General features: G+C 51.0%; 3 protein-coding genes across 28 annotated transcripts in view; 1 reads left to right on the forward strand and 2 right to left on the reverse strand.

Annotated features, from left to right (window-relative positions):
- AKAP8L (A-kinase anchoring protein 8 like) overlaps positions 1-9,460 on the reverse strand; it is a 31,718-nt gene extending 22,258 nt beyond the window's left edge. For all 5 annotated transcript variants that reach the window (XR_013530730.1, XR_013530731.1, XM_008987439.6 and 2 more), the window contains exons 1-2: positions 9,331-9,460; positions 1,678-1,752 (exon numbers count right to left, since the gene is read on the reverse strand). Coding sequence is in view for 3 of the 5 variants with exons in the window: in XM_008987439.6 (XP_008985687.1) it covers positions 1,678-1,752; positions 9,331-9,343 (88 nt within the window). In the remaining 2 variants the exon portion in view is untranslated. The remainder of the gene's footprint in view (positions 1-1,677; positions 1,753-9,330) is intronic.
- On the forward strand, positions 8,903-12,018 carry LOC144580719 (uncharacterized). The gene is made up of 2 exons (XM_078359001.1): positions 8,903-9,143; positions 9,304-12,018. The coding sequence occupies exons 1-2, from the start codon at positions 8,940-8,942 to the stop codon at positions 9,418-9,420; spliced, it is 321 nt and encodes a 106-aa protein (XP_078215127.1). The 5' UTR covers positions 8,903-8,939; the 3' UTR covers positions 9,421-12,018.
- The window catches only part of WIZ (WIZ zinc finger), a 28,394-nt gene continuing 21,083 nt past the window's right edge, over positions 11,937-19,247 (reverse strand). For 14 of the 22 annotated variants that reach the window (XM_078358972.1, XM_054250477.2, XM_078358973.1 and 11 more), the window contains 6 exons: positions 18,393-18,791; positions 17,270-17,821; positions 15,641-16,168; positions 15,013-15,432; positions 14,569-14,764; positions 11,937-13,622 (listed from right to left, as the gene is read on the reverse strand). In XM_078358972.1, the coding sequence (XP_078215098.1) occupies positions 13,463-13,622; positions 14,569-14,764; positions 15,013-15,432; positions 15,641-16,168; positions 17,270-17,821; positions 18,393-18,791 (2,255 nt within the window). In that variant the 3' untranslated portion in view covers positions 11,937-13,462. The remainder of the gene's footprint in view (positions 13,623-14,568; positions 14,765-15,012; positions 15,433-15,640; positions 16,169-17,269; positions 17,822-18,392; positions 18,792-19,247) is intronic. The other 8 variants (XM_054250478.2, XM_078358977.1, XM_035285989.3 and 5 more) reach the window with 1 other exon arrangement.

Genomic DNA, 19,247 nt, shown 5'->3' on the forward strand with positions numbered 1-19,247 from the left:
TCGGGAGGTGGGGCAGGCAAGGCAGATTGCTTGAGCTCAGGAGGTTGAGACCAGCCTGGGCAACACAGTAAAACCCTATCTCTACAAAAAATACAAAAATTAGCTGGGTCTGGTAGGGCATGCCTATAGTCCCAATTACTCAGGAGGCTGAAGTGGGAGGGCCGCCTGTGCCTGGGAGGTGGAGGTTGCAGTGAGCTGAAATTGCGCCACTGTGCTCCAGCAGGCGACTGAGTGAGACCATATCTTAAAAAAAAACCCAACAAAATAAAGCAGGACTCACAATTCTATCCACCTATAAATTATTAAACTACATGTAATTAGTAAGCTGACAAAAATTAAATATTAACATGGCAGGGTCTTGGTTGACTGTTTTTCAAAATGTTATTAAATGTTATATTGTTTTTGCAATTCAAGCCAGAAGGAAAAATAAATCCATTTCTATTCTTTCACAACAACGGTGTATGTAAAAAAATCTAAAACAAATCTACGAAAGAGCTACTAGAAGTAGTGAGCTTAGCAAGGTTTATTGCAAGGTCAATCTATATATCAAATTTCAAATATTACAAGGTAAAACTACAAATCAAACAGCGATAAATTTCTAAATATCAGCAATGAATTGGAAATTTTTTAACGTACTATGGTACTAAAAGCATGAAAAACTTAAGCGTAAATCTAACAAAATATGTGTAGGATCTGTGTTGAAAACTACAAAACACTAATAAGTCAAAGACCTACATTAGTGAGGTGGCATACTGTGTTCATGAATCAGAAGACTTGATGTTGTTAAGATTCAATTTTCTCAAACTAATCTCAAACTGATCTATAGATTCTATAGATTTGATAGATCTATAGACTCAAGACTCTCTCACTCAAAATCTCAGGAGAAATTTTTTTAAAACTTGATAAACAGATTCTAAAATTTATATGTAAAAGCAAAGAAACTAACAATATCGGAAAAAAACCAAACCTGGAGGACTCACATTTCAAGATTAATACTATCCAGTAATCAAGACTGTATTTGTGGGCCGGGTGTGGTGGCTCACGCCTATAATCCTAGCACTTTGGAAGGCCGAGGCAGGCAGATCACGAGAGGTCAGGAGTTTTAAGACCAGTCTGGCCAACATGATGAAACCAGTCTCTACTAAAAATACACAGACCATTTCTGAAGAAAGTTTAGATGTCTAGACCAATGGAACAGAATGAGAGTCTGGCCTCCTTTGGATTTTAATTGGCCACTCTTGACTCCCAGTCCCTCCCTCATGGGGATTTGAAGCCAGGCCATTTATCAAAGAGCCTAACTTGCTCAGGAACACAGCTATGTTTTCCATCATTGCCCCAAAGAGAAGCACTAGCTATTCAAATGGCCACACCATTTCACACAAGTTTAGGTTTAAAAAAGCACGACAGGGGCTGGGCGCAGTGGCTCACGCCTGTAATCCCAGCACTTTGGGAGGCTGAGGCGGGTGGATAACGAGGTCAAGAGATTGAGGCCATCCTGGCCAACATGGTGAAACCCCGTCTCTACTAAAAAAAAAATATTTAGCTGAGCGTGGTGGCTTGTGCCTGTAGTCTCTAAAAAAAAAAAAAAGGGCATGACAGGGTGACATCAAAGGCAACTAAGAAGACAAGGAGTTGTTCTGCAGAACACTTCAATTCCCACCAGAGGCACACACTTACCATAATCACAGGTGGGCTGAGCGCTGGTGTCCGAGTATGTCGACTGCAAAGTGGTTTCAGATCCCTGGACAAAGCCTAAACATAAAGACAGTGGGGTTAATTTCCCCATGCAAGTCACAGGGAAATGACCTAATACTACCCTTTGGTATAGACTTAGACTTGCTAGCAGGCCCTTCTCTCAATGAGAAGCCACCAAAACCTGTAGATTCCACCCTTTAATTAGACCTTCAGAAAAGATGAACCAATGGAAAGGCAGGCCATGTTTAACTTGCTATACCAGGACTAGATAAAAAATTATTTTACTTTTCAAAGACAGGGTGTTGCTCTGTCACTCAGGCTGCAGTGCAATGGCACAATCATGGCTCACTGCAGCCTCGACCTTCCAGGCTCAAACAATCCTCCTCCTGCCTCAGCCTCCCAACCTGAGACTACTGGCTCCTGTCATCATGCCCAGCTAATGTTTGTAGACATGGGGTTTCATCATGTGGCCAAGACTGGTCTTGAATTCTGAGGCTCAAGCAATCCACCCTCCTGAGCCTCCCAAAGTGCTGGGATTACAGGCGTGAGCCACAGAGCCTGGCCCCAAATAAAAATTTTTAAACATTTAAGTCAGCAACCTATTTTGATAAATGAGTACCCAAGTTATCATTCTGTTAAATGAGGAAAATATTCAAATCCCTGAAAGGTGAGCCACTTGGAATTCAAACAAGGATGGAAGTTAGCTTTAAAACCATGTTAAAGCAAATAATATCCTCTCTCCCTGCCCTAAATCTGACATACAGACTACTTTATATTTTAGTTTTCCCATTAAAAAGTGTATATAACAATTATTTCTGGGCCCTGCACGGTGGCTCACGCCTGTCATCCCAGCACTTTGGGAGGATAAGGTGACCAGCCTGGGTAACAGGGCGAAATCTTATCTCTAGAAAAAAAAAAAAAAAAAAAAAGCCAGCTGTGGCAGCATACGCCTGTAGTCCTAGCTACTTGGGAGGCTGAGGTGGGAGAATCACTTGAGCACAGAAGGTTGAGGCTACAGTGACCTATGATTGTACCACTGCATCACTGCATTCCAGCCTGGGTGACAGAGCAAGACCCTGTCTCGAAAAAAAAAAACAAAAAAAACAATTACTTCTTAAAAGTAATTATTTGGGGTTGGCATGTTCATATGGACATAAGTATTATTTATATATAAAATTTCCTATCTTCTCAACTCTCAAACTATTTCTCAACATAAAATAAATTAGGACTGGACGTGGTGGCTCATGCCTGTACTCACAGTACTTTGGGAGGCCAAGGTGGGTGGTTTGCTTGAGACTAGGAATTGGAGACCAGGCTGGCCAACATGGCGAAACCCCATCTCTAGTAAAAATACAAAAATTGGCTGGGCATGGTGGCAATTCTTGGGAATCTCCAAGTTCTTGGGAGGGTGAGGCACAAGAACTGCTTGAACCCAGGAGGCAGAGATTGTAGTGAGCAGAGATAGTGCCACTGCACTCAAGCCCGGGTAACAGAGCAAGATTCCATCTCAAAGTAAATAAATAAATAAATGAAATAAAACAAAACAAGTTGGTGTCAAGTAAATAAAATTTGAACCTTTATCAGAAAGCACTGCTGCTACAGCTATGATTAATCCTAATCCTGAAACTTGCTTTAAAACTACATTAAGAAAAAAACCCTACAGCTAGAAATACATACTTTTGAATAATTTTCTCTCAACACTGAAATTATGACAGATACCATAAGAGGCAGTATTTGCCTTTCCCATCAGAGTCAATTTATGACCTGAAAATTAAAGCCTATGCCTTTAATAGCTTGTAGGCATCCTCTTATTTGTTGACAGTCTCTCTCCTATCTCTTAAGACCACAGCAGCAGCAGCTAACACTGAACAAGTGCTCTCCCTGCAGGGTGCTAAGAACCTTTATCTGCAATGATTGCATTTCATCCTCACTACAGGCAATAGGGCAGGTGGGCAAGATCCCTTTCTCTGCAATTTCCCCAGGTCCAAAAGGGTCTGAAGACCAAGAGTTCTCCACCAGTGTGGTGCCAAAACTCATGCTGGAGCCGTTTTCACCTGTGAGGACATTTACAATCTTTCTTTGTCCTACTTAGTATGGAATTAGTGTATTTAAATACAAGGTACTTCCCCAGATCCCACGTGACTTCTCTTAATAAGCTAAAATTCCAAAATACATCTAGCTCTAAGGGTTCCAACTGTGAACCCAACTTCCTCTTCACTTTCCAGTGGAGGGACTGGGCCCTGAGGAAAGCTAAAACTGAAGGTACACAGATCCAGTCTTCTACCTTCCGTAAGTAAAGAGGGTAGGAATCCATTCAAAAGGCCAGTAAAATGGCCTCAGACTTTAGATTATGTGGTCTATGAGTACTGCAACTGCAAATGACAGACAGCCTACCACATCCTCACATGAATACAGCCAGCAAGCTGCTGAGCAAAACATCAGGCGAGAGGGGCCCTGGTTCTTCCCTAGGAAGGAAAGACGATCCATCAAACCCTCTGAGATCAATGGCAGTCTCTGCTCTAACTCTATCCCCTGTACCAGGTTAACATTCTGTTCCATAATACTGTCTGCAAAGATCACAGAGCAGGCCCTTCTTCAGCTAATTGTGGTTCCTATTATGAATAAATTCTTATCTGGCTTATAAAGTGTTCTCTTGGTACAATTTAACAGCTGGATTAGCTCTGTCTGAATGAAAAAATAAAATATGCCCTATATGGCCCTATAAAGCTGTCAGGTCATGGATTTCTTTCTTTCTCTGTTTATTGGAGATGGGTGGGGGAGTAGTCTCACCCAGGCTGCAGGTCAGCGGCACAATCACTGCTCACTGTGGCCTCAGCCTCCCAGGCTCAATCGATCCTCCTCCTTTAGTCTCCTGAGTGAGTAGCTGGGACTATAGCCACATGCCACCAGGCCCAGCTAATTTTGGGGGTTTTTTTTGGAGAGACAGGGTCTCACTATGTTATTCATGCTGGTCTTGAATTCCTGAGCTTAAGCAATCCTCCCACTTTGAGACCATAAATTTCTAGTTCTGTAGCAGCTCTCCTTGCTTTTAGCAGCCAATCTCTCTTGTGACAGGCATGGTGGCATGCACCTATAGTCACAGCTACTTGGGAGGCTGAGGTGAGGTGGGAGGATCACTTGAGCACAGGAGGTAGAGGCTGCAGTGAGCTATGACTGTGCCACTGTACTCCAGCCTGGGCAACATAGTGAGACCTTGTCTTAACAAAACAAAACAAAAAAGCTTATCAGTTTTATTCTTTTCCTTCTTTTTCCTTTTTAAAAAAGAAGTATAGGCCAGGTGCAGTGGCTCACACCTGTAATCTCAGCACTTTGGGAGGTCAGGGTGGGTGGATGACAAGGTCAGGAGATTGAGACCATCCTGGCCAACGTGGTGAAACCCCGTCTCTACCAAAACACACAAAAAAACTAGCCAGGCACGGTGGAGTGCATCTGTAGTCCCAGCTACTCGGGAGGCTGAGGAAGGGGAATTGCTTTAACCCAGGAGGTAGAAGTTGCAGTGAGCTGAGATCATGCCACTGCACTCCAGCCTGGTGAGCAAGACTTCGTCTCAAAGAAAAAAAAAGTATAGGGATAAACGGCCAGGCGTGGTGGCTCACACCTGTAATTCCAGTACCTTGAGAGGCCAAGGCAGCCTCATCAAGAGGTCAGGACTTTGAGACTAGCCTGGCCAACATGGTGAAACCCCATCTCTACTAAAAATACAAAAAAATTGGCCAGGCGCGTAATCCCAGCTTCTAAAGAGGCTAAGGCAGGAGAATCACTTGAATCCGTAAGATGGAGGTTGTGCCATTGCACTTCAACCTGGAAGACACAGCAAGACTCGTCTCAATAAAAAAAATAAATAAAGAGTATATGGTTTTTTGAGTCAGGATCTTGCTCAGATGCCCAGGCTGAAGTGGACATGAAGTGGAGTGCCATGATCATAGCTCACTGCAACGTTGAACTGGGCTCCAGCAAACCTTCCCAAATCTTGCTGTCATCCAGGCAGGAGCATAGTGGCACAATCATGGCTCACTGCAGCCTCTACCTTCCATAGCTAATTTTTTTATTTTTAATTTTAATCGAGCAAGGGTCTTGCTGTGTTGCCCAGGCTCATCTTCAAACTCCTGGCCTCAAGCAATCTTCCTGCCTTGGCCTCCCAAAATGTTGAGATTACAGGTGTGAGTGTGAGCCACCATGTCTGATTTAAAAAAAAAAAAAAAAAAAAAAAGAGTCTTATTTGAAGGAATAACACAGAGTGACAAAAATTAAAGGATAACTGGAATTAGGTTAGGTTGCCTCCAACCTCTACTATCGGAGCCAAGAGTAGGGTGACAACCATCCTCCCAGATGGTCTCCAATAATTCTTGTCTGTTGACTTTATGTAGTCCCCTCCCAACTAATAGAGGTAGCCAGTGCAACCAATAAGGTTTATGAAATGACTAAGTGCGACTTCTGGGATTTCCGCCTTGCTCTTTCTGGGGCCATTCACTCTGGGGAAAACCAGCCACCATGTTGTGAGGAGCCTCCAGCAGCCAGCCCTAAGAAAATCCATGGAGCAAAGAACTAACGACCAGCATCAGTCTGCCAGGCATGGGAGTTTAAGTTTAAAACCTCCAGTCTCAGTCAAGCTTTCAGATGACTATAGTCCAGGCAGAGATCCTAAATATAATCTCCTGATATTTCAAGCTAGAACCACCCAGCAGAATCACCTGTCCATTCCAAACATAAAGAAGTGGTGTGGACCGGGCACGGTGGCTCAGGCCTGTAATCACAGCACTTTGGGAGGCCGAGGCGGGTGGATCATGAGGTCAAGAGATGGAGACCATCCTGGCCAACATGGTGAAACCCCATCTCTACTAAAAATACAAAAATTAGCTGGGTGTGGTGGCGTGTGCCTGTAGTCCCAGCTACTCAGGAGGCTGAGGCAGGAGAATTGCTTGAACCCAGGAGGTGGAAGTTGCAGTGAGCCGAGATTGTGCCACTGCACTCCAGCCTGGCGCCTGGTGACAAAGTGAGACTCTGTCTCAAAAAAAAAAAAAGCGGTGTGTACAACCAAATTTAAGATAGTAAAGTAGAAAAAACAAAAGAAGCGGTGTGAGATAATAAATGTTTCTATGACAAGTGTGGTAGCATTTCAGATCTTTGTTTGAGGGCCTGATTCTGGATATTTCTGTCCTGTTTTCCACTGCTCTCCTCTTCCCCTCTCAGTGCTAGAGATGCAGCTTCCTTTCCCACGTATAAATAAAGTAACTGGGTTCAAAAGCAGGGCGAGTTAATAAAAAGATTTATCAATCACCCTTTATGTTTAATAATGGTAACATTTGCTTCAAGGCCTCTAAGTCTTACCCTTAAAGCTAGTAGCTGTCTGAAATGTGACTTAAAATGCCTTTGACTTTAAGTGCCCTACTTCTTAAAAGGGAAAGACTCAATATCATAAATGACTGTGGTTTTCAGTGTATCAAGATCAAGGAAAAAACTAATCATTACTTTATTAGCTTGGCTCTCTCAGTGCTCACCCAAACCCAGAACTACAGACAAGATCTAGAGCTGAAATTCAGGTTTGGTCATTAGTGACCTCTCTAACTCAGTTTCCTCATCTATTACTCATTCATCTTCTGGTTCCTTCAGCAGTCCTGTTTTGTTTTGTTTGTTTGTTTGTTTTTGAGATGGATCTCACTCTGTGGCTCAGGCTGGAGTGCACTGGCGTGATCTTGACTCACTGCAACCTCTTGTCTCCCAGGTTCAAGAGATTCTCCTGCCTCAGCCTCCTGAGTAGCTAGGATTACAGGTATGTGCCACTATGTCCGGTTACTTTTTTATTTTTAGTAGAGGCTGGGTTTCACCATGTTGTTCCAGCTGGTCTCAAACTCCTGACCTCGTGATCCTCCTGCCTCCACCTCCCAAAGCAATGGGATAACAGGCGTGAGCCACCATGCCCAGCAGCAGTCCTGTTTTTAAAAACCATGAAACTGTCTTCCAGTTCTTGCTAAGATTTGGTGAGAATTATACCCCAATCTCAGAGATGTCAGTAACAACCCTACAGTCTTTCGTCCTGAACTAGGAAAGCTACAGAAAGACTCAGGCAGAGCTGCCCAACCTGGGCACTACTGATGTTTGAGGCCAGATACTTCTTTGCGGTGGGTGTCACTGTGTATACTGTAGCATAGCAGCATCCCAGGCCTTTATCCACAAGATGCCAGCAGCACTCCCACGCCCATATGTGACAACCAAAAATGTCTCCAGACATTGCTAGATGTCTTCTGGGGGCAGAATCACCCCTGGATGAGAACCCACCGGGCTGGGGGATGGTTGCTACAAAAACTGGGGTTCTTGGCAAGCTCTGACCTCGGAGCCAGGGTAGAGGAGACTGGCACTACCTTCTTGCCTATGCCAACATAAAGCCGCCTACAAAGAAGTCCCAGAGACTTACATTCTATTCTCAGTTCTCAACATTCCAAGTAGAATACAGGTTACCTGGCAACCACACATGCTCAAGCCTATAATACCCTCACCAAGTGGGGAGGCCTTGTCTAAGTCTCCTGGCTGAGAAGCCTTATCAGTCACTGCCAAGGCAAACCCAGGAGGCCTTGGCAATTCACCCAGTGATGATTTACAGTCACCCAAGCATATCACAGAGGGAGTGGGGAGAGGGGCTCTCGATCTTATCACCCACTCTCCCTTTCAAATCCCACTGGCCTCCCTGGCTGATCTAACAAGCCAGGCAGTTTCTGGCCATAAGCCTTTTACAGTAAATGCTCCCTGGGTCAGGTAACTTTATTCCCTCAGTCCATTTAGGTCTCTGCTCAAATGTCACCTCTTTACCGAGGGCCCCAAACACTCCATGTAGTGGAGCGACCCCCGCAGGATACTGACCACCCTAAAATGTATCTCCTACACTTGCTTATTTGCCTATTAAGATCCGTCCTTGCCTCTAAGCTGCTTGAGGAATTCTTGTCAGTATTCCCAGTGCTCAGTCTGCACCGGACACGGTTCATTTGACAGACGTAGAGGGAATTAATGTGGAACCTTGTCATTCCTTGCAGTTCAGCCCCTCAGGGCCCAGGGCCCAAGGCCCAAGGCTCCCCGCTCAGCCCAAACCCTTCAAATGTTTACTTATCCCCCTAGGGCCTGGCGCCTCTCCCAGTTCTGAAATAGACAAAAGGGGGTGGTGGGTGGGATCGGGGTTGGGGTGCAGAGCTGCGGCGTTTTTGCAGAGAAACTGCGCGGGGGAGGACGCGACAATGGCAACGGCAGCCGAGCCTACTGACTGCTCGCAAGGACCAAGACCTGAGAAAGGGAGACCTAAGGCGTCGAGGTCCGAGGAGCGCAGGCCAGGGACGGAGATGGTGCGGGAGGACACCTCGTGCGCTGAGGCCCCGGACCCACAGACAAAGGCGACAGGAGCCAAGATCTCAGGCGGCTGGGAGCCGGGACGCCGACTGCAGGTACAGAGAGCTGAGGCCACGAAGCATGAGGGGAGCGACCCTGAGGAGACGGGCCAGCGGCGCCATTTTGTGACTGCAGGGAGGGCAGTGACAGGGCCCCAGGGGAGGTGCGGGCGAGCCTGGTGTGGCATCCGTCTGTACTTGTCCTGTCCCCACACAGAGCCCGACCCCATCCTGCCAGGCTCACCTGTGTAGCTCATGGTGGCGGCCAACACAACATCCGAGGACGCCGACCGCTGATGCTCTGCACATCCAACCCTGCGATAGCGGCTGCTAACCCCAGGGGCCCTTCCACAGACAACACACACACAAGCCACACACCAGAAGCCCCGCCTCCCGACCGCATTGGCTCATGACGGCCTCGGCTTCACATCTATTGGACGGAACCACTGTCTATCTCAGCGCCTCCTCATGTCAGTGGCTGGAAACTGCTGCCAATCTCTTAAGAGCCCCGCCTTGACCCCACCTCCTTCTGTTATCCTAAGCCCTCAGTGATTGGCCTATACAAGCCGGCAGAGAGGTGGAGTCCTATAGAGTTTGAGGGGGCAGGGCTGTGCACTACGGAAAGGCCCAAGGCTCAAGCGCGGCGAGCTGAAGGAGCGTCCGTACCCTGGAGACCCGCCAGAGGGAGCCGGGTCTACGGCTCAGGGCTTGGCTGGGATCCAGCTCCACCACAGAAGAACTGGGTAAACCTAGCTAAGTCTCTTGACTTCTCTGGCCTTCAGTTCCAAAACGATCATAGCAAACCCATGCTGGACTGAGAAAACTAAAACTCAGCGCCAAACAAGATGCTGAACACACGTTCCAACGTTACGTGACAAAATGTGTGTGAAGAAATAATTCCGGCGCCATTGCACTGAATAAATGTTATTATTCGTCAGAAAACAATAATCTATTTATATGGCATATGCTTATATGTGTAATAATTCTGTTTGTATTGTGCGTCATTCAAATGCTCCTTCAAACCTGCAAAAAGCTTTTAATCCCCACTTAAAACTGAAGCTTGGAACTCATTATTTGCTCAAGGTCCTTGACAGTTACGTGTTAAAATGGAGACTTTGCTTCTAAAACACTCTGGACTCCAGAGATCCTGAAACAGTGCAGCCGGGCACCAGTCGTGTTCTCAGCCTGTTTCCTGGGCATGTGGAAACCTCTGCCAGGGACATCTCATAATTTCTAGAGATGACAGAGGTAAACTGAAGAGAGTACTAAACGTGTGTTTGTGAAAACTCAAGTTGCTCAATTATGACTTCTACACTTCTTCCTCTAAGTTTTTTTTTTTTTTTTTTTAAGGTATGCTGTTGCTTCTCGATATTGTCGATTTTTTTAGGTGTAATGGTGGCCCTTAAAACGTTCAGAGAAACATACTGAAATACTAAGAAGTTAACTGATCTTATGGCCGGGATGTGCTTCACACAATTCAGACAGGTAGAGAGAAAAGAGGAAAGCAAGGAGCTGTAAGATAAATCTCTCACAGCTTAAGACACTGGTCATGGGTTGGTAATTGAAGGATAAGGGTTCATTTTACTATTTGTGCTACTTTTGTATAGCTGGAGTTCTCCATGATAAAATGGTTTAATAAAACTCCTCCAACGCAAATGAGGCTTATGCAGAGCTTGCTGCTATGTGGAACAAAGCCACTTACGCATTCTGAGCAACTCCACACATGAAGCAGAGCTCTGATGGGTAAGCACTCTGACTTTGGGGTTCATCTCCCTCAGCCTCAGGGATACCTGCCTGTCTTCCCAACTAAGGCAGGGCCCCAGGACATGACTTCTGCGTCCTACAGGTTTGTTCCTTCATGGCACTTGCCACAGCCATCACTGTACCCTGATTTGATTTCGTTAACATCAAACACCTTCACGGAGAGCATCGGTCAAAGGTTCAAACTTTGCTGCCTGAGGTGCATTAAAATGGCTTGAGCAGAGAAGAGTAATGCTCAGAAAGTTTTAGGAAAACATCCCCCTGTGCTAAGAGCTGGAGGTGACTTTCAAGGACACACATGACCTGCACTTCACAGCATGATGGGTGGAAAGGAACTTGCCATGTGACTTTATAAGCTCTCAAATCATTTGAATTTTTTTTGTTACATATAGCCTATACCACTTTTATATTTTAAAAACTGACTTATGGGCCAGGCAGTGGCTCACACGGGCAATCCTAGCACTTTAGAGGGCTGAGGTGGTAGAACGCTTGAGGCTCATGAGTTTAAGACCAACCCGGGAAATATGGCGAAACCTGCGTCTCTACAAAAATTATAGAATTCAGCCGGGCGTGATGGTGCATGCCTGTGATCCCAGCTACCTGGATGGCTGAGGCAGGAGAATCGCTTGAACCCAGGAGGCAGAAGCTGCAGTGAGCCGAGGTCCCACCACTGCACTCCAGCTCGGGCAACAGAATGAGACCGTCTCAAAAAATAAAAACTAATGAAAAGTTGAAAGAGGAAGATACACCTTTGAGTCAGCTCACAAGATGCTCTCCCTGCTCCCTAAGTCTTGGATACACCCATCCCCCCACAGCACAGAATGGACAGAAATGGTTGCGACCTTCTGCCACCAGGCGAGATGTGCATCCTGACCCCACAGGAGCAGATGTGTAGGCCAAGACCACCCTTGTGGGCTTGTCATTTAACCCTCCTTCCCAGGCAGGGGTATGGCGGGAGGGCCTGGAAAGCAGGGCTCGGGGTAGAGGTGGCCCCTGCTCTTCACATGCCATGAAGTCATTCCTACTTTCCTGCACTTGGCCGTTTAGTGAAAACGGTGAGCTGAAAAACCACATGCAATAAACAAGAAGGAGCAGCCAACGAAATCTCTTAAAATCTCAGAAATGTTCAATAAACATTTGCAGTGAGAGAAAATAAATAACATCGCAAAGAGCCAGCAGCTCCTTCTTTCCCCGCATTTCTTGAGTCAGGGGTGCACGTGTCTTAACTAGAAGTCATGTCTTGAAAGCAGGCCAGTTCCAGCTCTCTACACCCCTCCTGGCCCCCCCAAATGCTCCCAGTGGGTCCCTGACACCCTCGATGGTAGCTGCTGCCCTTGATAAGCTCCTCTAGCCTCAATTGCTTCTTGATCCTGGCTCCCTTCCCAGACAGGCTACCCTGAACCCTGGTTCATCTGCTCACTGGAGCCACTTGGCCAGCCAGCCAGAGCCCCCACACCAGCCATGGCATTAAAGGAACTTGGGCTCATCCCCTGCTGCATCTGGTCGGCTTGGCAGCCAATGGGAAAACCCAGGGCCTCCATGGCTCTGCACAGAGGAGGCCCCGATCCCAGTCCCGGCTGCCAGCCAATGCCAGCCTGTCCACTCGACAGAAAAACACACGCTGGCCGCCTGCCCCGGGGCGTTTCCAGAAGAGAAATTTAATCTAATTTACATACTTCTAGGTACATCAATAACCAAAATGTGGCCACTGAAAAAAGTTAAAAGGTCAATCAGCTCCCGGCTTCTAGCTGGCCCAGGATTGCAAAATAAAAAGATTCACGTTCCTTATTCTCTACACAAAACGCGTTTTTAAAAAAGTGAAAGGTCTAGGGAGCTATACATAGAAAGCAACAGTGAAAAGGGGGAGGGGGCAGGAGTGGGGGAGGAGAGTCCCACCCCCCCACCCCACCCTCCAGGGCCCCAGAGCCCCTGAGGCTCTTTGGGGGGCCTTGACATGGCAGGAGGCAGCTGTCAGCTCTGAGCTCTTCCCAGCTGGGAAGGCCCCTCTGGGGGGCAGCCCACAAGGATTTCCGTGGCATTGTGGGCTCAGTGAAGGGCCCCCAGGCCCTAGCAGGCCCCACAGAGGGAGCATGGCTTCCCCTGAGCAAGCACCGTGGCATGATGTGGTCGTTTGACCCGGGAACTGGGGGTCCGGTGCAGATCCCGGGTCTCACGAGGTGCGTGTGTGTGTTCGCATGTACATGCGTGTGAGAGGATATTCATGGGGGCGAGAATGAACCAGAACAGGGGTCTTTGGGGTCTTTGCAAATGGCCACGGATGGCAGACATCGCCCTGCCTGGCTGCTAGACGGAGTGCTGTCTTCCCCTGTGACCAAATCGGCTGCTACCAGAGACCTGGTTGCTGCCCCTGCTGGACCAGGTGGGCATGGGCTGAAGGAAGACACCCTGTGGCCCCAGAGTCCTTGGGCTGGGGGAAGGGCGGCTAGCTGGCTCCCGGCGCCCTGGCTGTAGTGTGCCCGGCCCCCAAGGGGCGCCGGTTTGAGGTTTTGGCTTGCTCCTTTGGAAACGGAAAGAAAGAGGAAGAGGGACGAGGGCACAGAGGAGAAGAAGAGGAGACAGAGGTGGCACAAGAGGGGATCTGGAATGCTTTTGTGTTAGGGAGCCTCTGCCGCCGCTGTCTGTGCCTGCGGGGCCTGGGACTCCTCAGGTGGGGGGTCCGCTTTGGAGAAGTTCATCTCCAGGATGTGCCGTTGTAAGTGCCGCACCCACTCTTCCTGGATGGAGAGGGGCCCCTGGAATTCCACTTCACAGAACCTGCGTGGGGGAAGAGAGAGAGGGAGTGGCCAGGGCTGTGAGGAGAGGTGGAAGCATAGCCTTGCCCATGCCCCTGGCACACCTGCTGCTATTCGGTGTGGACAGAGCAAGCCCAGAAGGTGGGGGAAGAGGGACCCAGAGGTCAGGTGTTTCCCATGAACAGCCACCTCCACTCACCATGGGGTCAGGCAAGGTCTCACAGAGACCCCTGCCTCTATGCTCAGGAAGTCACTGGTGCCGGGTAAGGGCTACCGGGCTTCCAGGTCCCCCTGCCATCTGACAGATACATAGAATCTGAGACAGTAGAGGGCTCAGAGAAGCAAATCTTACCCAATGAGCCAGGCCCCCCTCCTCTTCCTGTCTTCCTGGCACCTAAAGAGGCCTCACAGCACAGAGGCCTGGAGCCCAAGCTCCGTGGCTCAAAACTTGGGTTTGACTCTGACTTCTGACTTGGCCTGTGTGGTCTCAGGCGAGTCACCTCACGTCTCAGGGTCCCAGTTCTCTCCTCTCCAATGTACTTGTGGACTCTGGTAAGAATTAACTAAGATCTACTTTTTTCTTGAGCCAGACACTAGTTAAGTGCTTACTTACCATGTGCCAGGCAGTTCTGAGTGCTTTATAAATATTAAATTCACTTATTCCTCGTAACAAATCTGTAAGGTAGGTTTGTTATCACCCGCTTTTATGAGTGGGAAAATTGAGGTAAGGAGCAGGTAAGTCCTTCTCTGAGGTCACTAAGCTGGTAAGTGGTAGAGTTGGGATTTGAACCCAGGTCTCCCAGGCTACCAAGCTCAGGGTGTCAGCCTTTAGCCTGGGCTCCACCACACCCAAGGGCAGACACTGAGGTGACACCTCCCAGCTCCCACCAGACTGTGTCCTGTTCCAAGGCTCTGAGTGACCAAGGCCCACTCTAGTGGTCTCCCTCCCTCCCCCAGGGGCAGCCTACCTGCATTTGAGGGTGTAGATGTTGCCCACGAACTTGACAAGTGATGTCTGTGGGGGCCGGGGCACCAGGGAGGGAACCGGCCGGACTCGGGGTGGGGGTTGCCGCACCTCCTCCAGCTTCTGCTGTAGGTCATTGGTCTCTTCGCCTCCCCGGGCTGCAGAGGCCTCTGGAGGGCGGGCTTGTCGGCGTTCGAATTCTAAGGTGGGAAGAAGGACCGGAGATGAGCTGGAGGGGTGGACGCTGCAGAGACTTGAAATACACAGAGCTGAGGATAGATGCTGCCTGGATGGACGGGTGGGATGGGAGACGGATGGGTGGGGTTTCGGACAAACAGGTGAATGGGTAAGCAACTGGACTAAAGGGCCACAGCAGAGTGCCTGGGGCATGGCTGGGTAGGCCTGGCAGGTGCCCGCTGCCCTCCCACCCTCCTCCACCAGCACTCACTGTTGATGTTCTGCCGCTGGTGCTCCTCGGCCTTCACAGTGCCTGGTGGGCTGGCTGCCAGAGGCCGCTCACCACTGTCAGCTGCTCGGCCAGCCTCAGGCCCTGGCTCCCCCCCGGCACTGCGGCCGACCACGGCCAGGCCCCCGGGTGCCAGCCCCAGGGATGGCCGTTTGTCACTGTCACGGCCATGGCCAGCACTGCGAAACTTCTTAGTGAAGGGGCGGCCGCCCTGGATGTAGCTGCGGTAGGCGCCCACCTTCTGGGGCCGATGCTTGATCCACTCGCTCAGTGTCTCGATGGGCGAGCCATTGACGCACCACTCAGTCACGCCGAACTGCCGCAGGTGTGCCCGTGCGTGGCTGGCCAGGGCCTTGCGGTTTTCAAAGTAAAGGCCACACAGCTCGCAGCAGGCCTCGGTGGCTGCGGGGTGGAGGGGGTGCTGCTGAGCCACAGCCCAAAGTGGGCAGGTGCACCCAGACGGCACTGCCAAGGCCAGATGCCAATCCCACCTCCCACAGAGACCCAGCCATGGGGGCCCCACTTGGGGTCAGTGTGCACTCTTGTGGCATTGCCTGGCCTGGCAGGCCCTGGCGGTCGCCCTCCCAGGACCCTGCCACCCGCTGCTTACAGGAGTGGGAGGTCTTCTCATGAAGGGTCTTTGCCTTGAAGGGCAGTTCAGTCTGGATGTAGGTCTTGGCCTTGACCTCTGCTGGGAGGAGGCGGTCCTCCTGCAGGGGCCGCTTGGCTGCCACTGAGCCCAAGTAGCCAGTGGCTGAGGGCTTGGCCCCAGTGATGGGCGTCAGGCTGAGCTCTCGAGGAACCTGGGCCGGCCCTGCACCTGGTTTGCCTGGCCGGCCAGCCAGGGGCGACAGCGGCAGTGGGGACTGCACGGGCCCAGGGGCCACAGTGGGAGGCCCATCCTCAGCCAAGGCAGGGGCCAGGTCTCCAGCCGGTGGCTCCTTCTTGATGAGGCACGGCTTGGATTTCTTCTTGAGGATTTCTCGAAGTGTGTCGATGGGCGAACCATTGACGGACCATTCGGTCACACCCATCTGCCGCAGGTGGGAGCGCGCGTGACTCGACAGGCCCTTGCGGTTCTCGAAGAACTCACCGCAGAATTCACAGCGTATGTCGCGCACCGGCTCTGCCCGGGACGCTGCAGGGGATCCAGGGTGGGGGGGGAGGAGGAGGAGGAGGAGGAGAAGGAGGTGGCAGCTGCGGGCAGGAAGCCTCTAAGCTCAAAGCCCCCGTATCAGTGCCAGCTGCCTAGCTACCCCGGTCCACACCACCCACCAGATCGCAATGACTTGCTCCCTCTTCTGGGCCTCCAAAGGCCCTTATGTACCTCTGGTTCTTCTACTTGTTCTGTCACCTCAAATTCTAGCTAGCTTCAAGATATCTCCCTGTGTGATCCTGGGCAAGCCACTTTCCCTCTCTGAGCCTCAGTTTCCTCCTCTGCAAAATGGAGATGAAAACCCCTCCCTCTCAGTGTTACTATGGGAGGGTCTAAAATGGGAACAGTTCTGAGCATGGGGTACAGAACTGGTACACAAGGCACATGAGTGCTAAGGCATAGCCTGGGCTGCCGTCACCTACTCAGCACACAGTGGGCATCCAATAAGAGTAGAATGAACACAGTGCTGGTGCAACAGGCAAGCAAGTGACATTATGATGACGGCACAGTTTTCTATAACCAGGTGCTGTGCTAAGTGCTTTATCCCACTTAATCCTCAAGAAAACCAGAGTTGGGACTATGCTGATCTCCATCTTCCAAATGAGGAAACTTGCCCAAGGTCACATAGAGCTAGACTGTGGAGGAAGAGAGATCTTAACCCACACTTGACTCCAAATGTTAAGCACTTAATTACCAGGAATGTCAGAAAGACACAGATCAGACATTCACTGCCAGTCCCTACTCTCCTGCCATGGCAGACATCACTAATTGATCCCTGCAGTCTTTCTCCCTAGGACTCTATCTGACAGACACTACCAATTGATTGAAATGGCACAAGAAATGGAACCTTTCTGTCATCACTGAATGACACAATCCTTCTCAAATGAACGAAGGACAATTGAGCAGCAAGCATTATCAGTTACAGGGGTCTGCACAGCAGGAATACATAGCTGACCCTGTGTCCTCTCTACTTGCACGTCCTCCCTTCTAATTTAACCCTCGGCACTCTGGATACCCCCAAGGGGAGGCAGGGAGGAGACCCCTCCAACCGTTCTCCCTGCTCTACTGCAGGGTCACACTTACACAGGTTCAGGGGTGTCATGTCTTCCCGTGGTGCCCCCCAGGGACCCTCAGATGGGTGCAGCTCCCCATGAAGGGCCCCTGGAAGCATCTCCCGCTTGATTTCCACCCGAATTTGTTCAGGCTTCAGCTTCTTGGGCAGGGAGGGTGCAGCCAGGCCTGGGAACATCTTCCGGGCCGTGGGAGGAGGAGAGGCAGTTGGTGAGTGGCCCAGGGGGCTGCCTGGTGGCGGTGGCAACTTCTTGGCCAAGGGTGAGATGTGAAGGTCCGAGGGGCTGCGGGCTTCCAGTGAGCTGCCAGGACCTGCGCCACCCATCATCTTGGCCAGGGCTTTCGGGCTTGGCCCTGGTGGGTTGGGAGGTCCACCAGGCCGAGACTGGGTCCGTCTCTTCAGGATCTCCCGCAATGTGTCGATGGGCGAGCCATTGACGTACCACTCGGTCACACCCATTTGCCGCAGGTGGGAGCGTGCATGGCTCGAGAGGCCCTTGCGGTTCTCGAAGAACTCACCACAGAACTCGCAGCGGATATCTCTTGCTGGCTCTGGGCCTGAGGCTGCAGCAGGAGGAGAAAGGGGCAGTTAGCATCGTGGAACTCCCAGCACGGCCACGTGCAGGAGTGTCCTGGTCAGCTGAGCATGCGCAGCAGCAGCACGCCCACAGGTTAGGGTGGTGAGGGCAGGTGCAGATAAGGGAGTGGAGGAGCGGGGCTGGGGGCCAGATACCCGGCAGGAGTGAGGGGAGGCTCCAGAGAGCACATGGGCTCTCGGTCCTGGCGGAGGAGAATGGAACCAAGATTCCACTGCTCTGTGGGTCCCAACAAGGACAGGGTGAGGTGGGGAGGGCAGCCTAGGTGCTATGTGCCATCTAGACAGGGGCAGATGTGGGTGCCTTGCACACCAAAAGGCAGGATTTCTCCGCCTTGGCCTTGATTCTCAGAAAGGGTCACGGAGGTCAAAGGCCAAGAAAGAGGGCCTAGCAGCCCACTGCCAAGATCTCGGGCAGAACCGGCCCACTGCCAAGGGCCCCTGTCTACTCCCTGCCCCAGCAGGGAGGGGGCTGTGACCCCCCCCGGGAGGGGCTCCAGGGCCCGCAGGGAGGAGGGGACAGCTGAAGCGAGAACCTACAGAGGTTGAGAGGAGACGGCTCCACATCAGAGGCCCAGAAAATGCCGGCGGCTGCGGCGGCCGAGAGGTCCTGCTTCCCCCAGGGGCTGGCCATACCCGCGGCCTTCAGCTTGGCCTTCTTGGCCGGCGGTGGGGGGGGGAGCAAGGAGAGGGCCGCGGAGGTGGGAGGCGGCCGCCCCGGGTGGGCCAGGGCGCCGCGCCTGGGTGGGAGGCGGATCTGGACGCCGTCCCTCCTGATGAGCCCGTGGAGCACGTCTATGGGGGATCCCTTGGCGTCCGGATCGCTGACGCCCAGGTGGCGCAGGTGGGCACGGGCGTGGCTGGACAGGCCCTTTCGGGTCTCAAACCAGGCACCGCACAGCTGGCAGTCCAGCTCTCTGCCCCCGTCACTATCTAAAGCTGCGGAGACAAAACACAGGGGGAGTTCACGGCCGCCACCTTGGCTGGCCTTGGGGGCCTGAGGCAGGAGGGTCTGGTGTGATTCTTGGCTGCTCAGGCAGTTGGGGGTCCAAGACTCAGGCTGCAGGTTTCTTTTGAGGTTTGGGACGCAGGACATCCTGTTTCCTGCCTAGCCCTTGGCATCAAGGGGAGTATAGAGAGCTTAAGGACGTGGGGTGGACAGGCAGTGACCAAATTCTAGATAATCGGATACTCCCAGACCCTCTCCCCTAGGATCCCTGCTATGGGAGCTATGTGGGAGTGATGATGGCTGCTGGACTAACGCAGCCAAGGGCACACCTGCTCAGGGCCCTGCCCATGGAAGCATGGAATACTCAGTGGACACAACTTCAAGGGAACATGAGGTACCAAATGGGGGACTCTGCTGGGCAGGGGACCAGACCCTGGGGTCACCCC

The sequence above is a fragment of the Callithrix jacchus genome, chromosome 22 (assembly GCF_049354715.1).
Source record: "Callithrix jacchus isolate 240 chromosome 22, calJac240_pri, whole genome shotgun sequence".
In the NCBI taxonomy this organism is placed as follows: Eukaryota; Metazoa; Chordata; class Mammalia; order Primates; family Cebidae; genus Callithrix; species Callithrix jacchus.